We start from the raw sequence: 8,241 nt of genomic DNA, 5'->3' as shown, positions 1-8,241 counted from the left end.
GTGTATGGCGACGCAACGTTGCCGCACCTGCGGTTTGACAGCTGGGAATTTTTGAAGTCGTGGAGCGCAAATGAGCGAAAAGCTCCCTGGATCGTGAAGCTCAAGTTGGAGGCCCCTTGAAAGCAAACTTGACGAAGTCACGACAATGAAATTGTGCCCGTTTATAGCAAAAAATGCGGTCTTTCGAGTCGAGGAAATGGCAACGTTGCCGCCCTTTTTGTTTGGCAGTTGTGAATTTTTGCAGCCATAAGGCGCAAATTTGAGAGATGCTTCCTCAAACCTGGAGCTGACGTTTGAGGTCGCGTGGACGCTAGTCTGATGATGCCCCAGCAACGAAACTTTCCTCAGAGATAGACCGAAGCACGTTTACCCCCTACGCGACTTGGCAACGTTGCACTTAATTTGCTGGAGGCGCGATTAATTTTTGAATACCTGGGAAAAGTTTGGGACTTGCGTGAATCGTCCCTGACGTTGCCACATGGCAACGCTGTAGCTGCCTAACTAGCTGTCGGATTGAACGAAAACTTACCACATAGATGGCGCCCAGCGGCATCACCAAGCAGGCAACCATGAGATCAGCCATCGCGAGCGAAACGATCAGATAGTTGGCGACGTTTTGCAGGTTGCGTTCCATAAAAATGGCCGCAATGACAAAGACGTTTCCTGCAACAAATAAGCGAACAAATTCGCTCCTTTTACTCAAACCGTCACTCACCGATGATGGTGCTGAGGATCATCAATCCCAGAACGACCGAAAGCGCCACCATGAAGATGAAATCGGCCAGCGGCTCCCCATCCTCCATTAAAGTGAGGTTAGTTGAGGAGTTGCCGGAGGATCCATTGAAGAAGCAAATGGAGCAGTTCAGGTGGTAACTCGCATTTGCTGCTGCATCGAGAGCCGCCGCCGGCGAGTATTCGTAGAGAACTGGAAGATTATTCAATAAGCGCGACGTTTCGGCAGCCAGTTTCATCATCAGGACCCACCTTGGGAGGAGACAGTCAGCATGGAGTGGGTGAAGATGAAAAGCCAGGTGAATCCTTTGGAAGCGTCCGGCATTTTGCGTGCCCTTCTATCCACGTCCATCTGAAATCAAAATTGAGGTTAAGCGAATTAAGTGTTCGAACACGATTTAAGTGTCCCCCCCCCCCAAAAGCGCCACAGAATCAACAAAATTTACCGGTTTTCCATTTCCGGTCACCGATTTTTGAATTGAGGCAATCGCAATTTAGTGTTTGGTTTAAGTGTTCAGAAATTTTTTTGCGATTTAGTGTTCGCTTCTTTGCACACTGCAAGCATTTCAAGGTTAATTTAGTGTTTCCGCCTCGGTGCCCGAGAGTTTCGTTTTCCTACCCTGTTCTCAAAATGCCCACTTAGGCTGTTATTGATTTTAATAAATTAAGTGTTCGACTTAAGTGTACACGCAAAGTTATGCAAAAAATGATTTAATGAAAATATTGTTTTTCAAATTAGCCTTTGCATTAGCACGGAAAGTGCCCCTTAAACGGTTAAAAGTGTGAGTGAACCCAATAAAGCAGTCCAGCAAACACTAAATTTTCGCTAAGGTCACGATTAAACACTGAAAGAAACAAACGAAATTTCCAATTTTGCATCCCAATCTGCAAACTCTAGCGTCGAGTAATCTGTTTCGGAAAAAAGCTTAAATTCCCATCTTAATTTTGAGTTACTCAAACACTTAAACACTAAATCGGAACGGAAATTTAGTGTTTTTAAACACATCGGGGCCAAGCTGCATTGCTTTGGCGACTTTGAGGGGTTTTTCAAGTTTTGCAACACTTTCATGGGCAAAACACTAAATTGATAAAAGTGTTCGCTCTAAGCGAAAAACGTTGTCCTTGAATTCATCGGTCTGGCTAATGTCAGCAGTTGAAAGACATTTAAACGAATAAAATGAGTCGTAAACACCAAGTTTTAGTTAAAGTGTTGATGAAACACTAAATTCAATAAGCTGCCTCCTCAAAACCCTTTAAAAATTTCAGAACAAATCATTTGCTGTTCATCTGAAAACATTTAACCTGCACATTCTAGGAACCCTTGGTGTCAAATTTTCCTTCAAACACTAACAAAACACTAAATCACTAAACAAAACTGATTTACTGACTTTTAAATTATTATTTGAAAAACTTAAACTCCAAACTTTATTTCGATCATTAAATAAATGAAAGCAATTCATAGCTAAAACGAGCAAATTAAGTGTTCAGTTTAAGTGTTCAATGCAATTTTCCAGATTTTCCAGAAAATTTAGTGTTTTTGATAATATTTTGCCCACTCAACAAACCATTACAAAGCCTCGTTTAAAACCGCACGCGATTTTACATTATAGTGTCTGATTTAGTGTTCGCTTCCTGTGAAAATTGAAAATTTGGTAGTAATTTATTGCTTGTCGACCCCAAAGCTTTTGCATTTGGCTGTTTTTCGACGCATTTGTTCTGTTTTCATCAAATTAAGTGTTCGATTTAAGTGTATACACTTTTAATCCCATGTTGAAATGGACTTGAAAGATTCACTTGCACTGGTTTTTGAGGCACTTTTTCAAATTTTGCAACATATTCATTGGCAAAACACTCGATTGATAAAAGTGTTCGCTCGAAACCAAATATTTTGTTCTTGAATTCATCAAGAAAAACAGTTGCTGTTTATCCGAGAACACTAAATTTGCGTTTGCAAACGAGTTTTTAAAAATAAGTTCCATTATCGCCAGGAATTATACGAAAAACCCAAACACTTACTTCAACTAAACAGCTGAACACTAATTCGAGTAGGAAATTAAGTGAGCCAAAAACTTTTGGGCGCGTTGAAAAGCGCGTTTAAAAATGAACAACTTTTAAAAAATCAAGCGTTAAAGACAGTCAAACCAATAAAGTAGGGCCGTAAACACTAAATTCCTGTTAAAGTGTTGATGAAACACTAAACTCAATAAACTTCCTCCTCAATACAGCCATTGCCATTACAAAATTGTTTGCGTTTCATCTGGAAACATTTAAGAAGCGTCAGCATTTTTTTTAAAGCACTAATAAAACACTAAATCACTAAGCAAAAACCGAGGTTTCGATCCCAAACAGTAAATTTTCATTTGAGTTTTAACTCAAGTAAATATCAGAACACTAAAGCAAATAGCAAATTTGATGTTTCCAAACACTTTGCTGGAAAAACACTATATTGAATAAAGTGTTGGATCTGAGTCCAATGCTGTATAAAAGGCTGGTTAAATTTGTGCATGGTTTTGTCAAATCCATTGCCTTTTATGGAAAATTATGGATAAAATCATCCGATGAAAGACACTTAAATCAATAAATTTGTTTCAAAGTGTTGATGAAACACTAAACTTAACCGGGAAAACAAGCAATTTTCTAAAAAATCATCTACGTTTGATCTGAAACCATTTAAAATTGTGGAATTCCTGATGTGAACTTTTTCCTAAAACACTAATGAAACACTAAATTACTAAGCAAAACTGGTTTAGTTTTGTTTAAATCATTATTTAAAACCTCATACGTTCTTTTGAGGAAAATTCCAATTAAATGCCGCAACACTAAATCGAATTCTACCGTTTTCAAACACATTGAAAAAACATTAAATTGATAAAAGTGTTCGATGTGAGCCAAAGACTGAATAAATAGCAGATTTTATGAACTTTCTGATTTCTTGAAAGACTTTGCAGCAAATTCAAGCGCAAAAATGTGCAAATCTGGACAAAATCAACCGACAAAAACACTTAAACCAATGAATTTCTGTCAAAGTGTTGATGCAACACTCAACTCAGCAAGAAAAATCGACAGTTTTGAGGCGAATCGTTCACTGTTTCTCCGCGAAAGCTCAACTGGCACATTTTGCGACACTTTTCAGTGTCAATCACTAATTAAACACTTAAACCAGATTTTGTGCTTCGCAAAAACTAAATTGATAGAAGTGTTCGATGCGAGCCAACAGCTGATTTTAAAATGTGCCTGGTTCCTTAAGGTTCTTTGCCTTTATGGGAAAAATTTGGCTAAAACCAATCGCAAAGACACTTAAACCATTAAAGCGGCGCAGCCAACACTAAAGTCTGGTCAAAGTGTTGGAGAGAAACACTAAATTCTATAACGAAAATTGCGCAGTTTTATGCGGCTAATTTTTTACTGTCTGATCAGGACACTAGTGTCCATTTTTTTGGCGAACACTAATGAAACACTAAATCAGCAAACACTAGTGTTCGAAGAAGCGCCGTAACACTAAATCGAGTTGGAAATGTAGTGTACACACTAAACTGATAAAAGTGTTCAGTGAGCTGAAAAAATCCAGTTGGCAAAATCCTCTCGCCCCCGCTGCTGCCGGGCTTTTCGTGGATAAATCGGGCTGAAATCAGGATAAATCTGGAAAACCCCACTTGGCCGGTAAATTTGAACAGAAAAATCGACGGTTTGCATGAGGAGAAACGTCCTTAAGGCGCAGATAATGGGGGAATTTTCAGCCGCCAGTCACCTTAAATCGCTCGACTTGTTTGCTGATTCGGCACTGATTCCCGGCCTGATAGAAGACGCGGCTTTAATAACGCTGGAAAAATGCATTTTCCCCATTCCGCCATCCAGAAACGTCTGCCAGAGAATTTCGGCTCATCTTCATTCCAGAGCGGGCACTGGGACCGAAAACTTAGCATAAAACCGGGAAAAACCTGGAGAAGTTCAGTGCGAACGGGGATTTTCCGATATAAATCATCTCGACTACACGGTGGATTTGTATTCTTCCTGTATCACGTTTCGGCTTTTTTCAAACTCCATTCCCTGGATCGGCCAGGGATTTAGACTTTAGTCGAGAATTTGGATTTATGTTATGCAGAACAGCTGCGACTTTATGGGAAATTGTTTGCTTTCGCGGCTCTCGAAACGTTCCACCAACAACATCGACGCTTTCCAGATTAATAATCATTCGCCACTGTTGCCAGACTGCCAACTTCACACTAAAAATGCCCTAAACATGGTCAACCGCTGGCCGAAACAATCATGGAAATGTTTCCCCCTGTATGGGTTTTGCGCAGCTTCTCCACTGTTACCGAGCAGTCATAAAATGTACGTCTCCAGGACGTTAATAGCGTTGTAAAACCCGGAAATATTCGCGGAATGTTGGGCCATTTGCGGCAATACGCGCGAGTGCCTCACTGGCAATCAAACACAGCAAACATCTCAAGAACGTCAGAATCGGACGTTAAAGTTACGTCCAATTAACCAACTTTGCGGCTAATCGGGGCTGAGCTTCTGGCAATCTTGTGCCAAAATTTCAGCCCTCTAGCTCATCAGGCTTGGCAGATAGTGAGCCTGGAACAGGTGACCGACAGAAAATCACCCTCCAGCCTAATTAGTGCGTGTAAAAAATCCAACTCTGGATGGACTGGAGCGAAACTTTCTGGTCGTATCCAGCACAATCCCAGCAAGGTTGGGCCGAAAAATCACGTTGGCAGCTGCAGTAGTTTCGCAGGTATGGAGTCTGGAACAGGTGACCGCCAGCGCTCAAAACCCCAAAGTTGCCCAAAGTTCCTTTCTGAGGCTTCGAGTGGTCCCATTTCAAGCCTGGGGGAGAGCGTCAATACAAATTTGGTCTGGAAGAGGTGACCGCTGGTTGGACCCTTCACAAACAACCGACCGCCAACGAAAAACTTTGAAGGTCTATCAAAAATTTAATTCTGGATGAATTTAAATGCGTTTTTCTGCATTCATTTGCTGAAGCCTCATGGCACATTCAGCAAGAAAATGGGCGTTTTCCACCAGGCATTTGTGCCTGAAATCGAGCCTGGAACAAGCGACCGCTGCCGAACTTCTCTTAATATCATTTCGAGACTTTTATGCGCGATATAAACCGCAATTTCGGAGAACTTTCGCTGAAATTTTCTGGATCGCTTTGCTGATCCTTCATGAAAAGTTTGCCCAAAAATCCGCGTTTTTCACCCAGGGATTCTGAGGGAAATCCAGCCTGGAACAAGTGACCGCCCACATGCAAACTCCAAAAATATCCGATAGACTTTCTGGACCTTTCACATCAGATCGCCTGCATATTTTTGCACGAAAGTTATTGCTCTGGACCGCGTGTTTAAACCGAAATCACTCAAACGATGAAAATACTTTGGTGATCCATAAAAAACCAATTTATGGAGGAATTCCGATGAAATTTTCTGGATTCCTGCCCCAATCCGTCGTCAAAGGTTTACAAGAGAAACGAATCTATCAGCTAGAAATTTGAGCCGTGAATCGAGCCTGGAACAAGTGACCGCCCATGGAATGGCGCGAAAATGATTCAAAAACTTTGACGATCCAGAACAAGCAGAAATGTGGATCAACTTTAGTGAAATTATCTGTATGTTTTTGCTGCTCTTTAATGGAACATTTGGTAGAAAAACGGCTCTTTTCGCCAGTGATTTCTAGCTGAAATTGAGCCTGGAATAACTGACCGCTGCCATCAAAGTCGCATAAACATGTGTTAGAGGTGCCAGTTTTGAAACATCGGTTTTTCGGAAGGTTTTATGAAATCGACTATTGCCCTGGATTGATTAACTGGATGGGTTTACTCGAGAATACTTAAGGAACTTTGACGATCCATAAAAAGCGGAATTCTGGATGAAGTTGAATGGAATTTTTAGGATTCTTTTGCTAGCGTTTCATGAAACATTTCGTAGAAAAATCGTTTTTCTGACCGAAAGTTTCTGTCTGGAATCGAGTCTGGAACAAGTGACCGCCAGCATGAAATCGATCAAAATATTCAAAGATTCAGACATGAATTCACTCGTGAGTTTCTTCGAATTAAAATTTCTCTGGAGCAGCACCCGAATGAGTTTGAGCAAAATGTTTGGGACAATTTAACGGTCCATAAAACGAGAAATTCTGGATTATTTTCTGTAAAACTTTCTGGATGCCTTCGCTAATCTTTCATGAATCGTTTTCTGAAAAATCCGCTTTTGCGGACTTCAATTACTCCCCGAAATCGAGTCTGGATCAGGTGACCGCCAGGATGAAAACAGCAGAAAAGTTTCTAAACGTAGCGAGATTCGAAAAATAATTTTTTGGGACAATATTTGAACCAAATTACTGTCCTGGAACAAGCGACCGAATGGCTCTGCCCGAAAATAATTAAGAAACTTTGACCGCCCACAAAGTCCGGAACTCTGAATGAATGTTAATGTAATTTTCTGGATGGCTTAACAAGTGTCTTATAAAAGCATCGCCAGAAATTCCCGTTTTTTTTGCGATGTGTTTCTGCCTGAAACCACGCCTGGAACAAATGACCGCCAACATTAAAATGGAGCGCTATCAATCATCCGCGCGCCAATAAAAAACAACACTTTTCCTAATCGTTTTCCAGTGGCATTCAAAGAGTCTGGAACAAATGACCGCTTGAGCGTGAGCCCGAAAGTGATTTCAAAGTTTCAAAGCCCAATTAAACGAAAAATCGTAGAGCAATTTTCTTGGAAATTTCTGGATAGTTCAGTTAAACCCTTGTCGGGGAGGGGGCCAAAAATCGGGTTTCCAGCTGGTCATTTGTGGAGAAAATCGAGTCTGGAACAATTGACCGCCAGCGTAAAAACACCAAAAAATCTGTGGAAGCGGCGGGAATTTCGAAAACTCTTCACTTGGACTTGTGATTCAAAAACTATCCTGGACAAGCGAAAATAATTGAGAAACTTTGGCGGTCTATAAAAAACTGAATTCTTGATGAATGTCAATGAAATTTTCCGGATGAGTTAAGTGGTGTCTAATCAACGTGTGGCCAAAAAATCAAGTTTTCAACCAAGTTGCTTCTGCCCGAAACCGCGCCTGGAGCAAGTGACTGCTTGCGCTCGAGCCCAAAAGTAATTTCGCAGCTTCAAGGCTCAATTAAACGAAAAGGCATAGAGTAATTTCCATGAAAATTTCAGCTCAGCTCCACTAATCCCTTGTGGGGGCTGGGGCCAAAAAACAGTTTTCCAGCTGGTCATTTGCGGAGGAAATCAAGTCTGGAACAAGTGACCGCCAGCTCGATAGTAGACCAAAAGTCACGAAAACATTTGTGGAAGAGGCGGGAATTTTCAAAAGCACTTCTTCTACAAAAATCAATTTAGGACTAGTGAAAAAATTGCGAAACTTTGAGGGTGGATAGCAGGCAGATTCCTGGATGGATTCCAATGAAATTTTCTGGATGGCTTTAGTAGTGTCTTATAAGAATGTGGCCAAAAAACGCAGTTTTCAGCCAGTTGATTCCGGCTGAAACCGCGTCTGGAA

General features: G+C 41.0%; 1 protein-coding gene across 1 annotated transcript; it reads right to left on the bottom strand.

Annotated features, from left to right (window-relative positions):
- Positions 1–387: 387 nt before the first annotated feature.
- LOC109534028 (5-hydroxytryptamine receptor 2A) lies at positions 388–1,084 on the bottom strand (the record flags this gene model as incomplete). Its single annotated transcript, XM_019899576.2, is given in 3 exon segments — positions 388–663; positions 716–925; positions 985–1,084. Coding segments are annotated over 3 exon segments (576 nt in total), but the record flags the coding sequence as incomplete, so codon positions are not given.
- Positions 1,085–8,241: the final 7,157 nt, after the last annotated feature.

Source organism: Dendroctonus ponderosae, unplaced genomic scaffold (genome assembly GCF_020466585.1).
Source record: "Dendroctonus ponderosae isolate FM_Combo_2020 unplaced genomic scaffold, Dpon_F_20191213v2 Dpon_F_20191213_290, whole genome shotgun sequence".
Classification (NCBI taxonomy): domain Eukaryota; kingdom Metazoa; phylum Arthropoda; class Insecta; order Coleoptera; family Curculionidae; genus Dendroctonus; species Dendroctonus ponderosae.
Note: the sequence above shows the minus strand (reverse complement) of the source record. Positions and strands in the feature narration are given on the sequence as shown.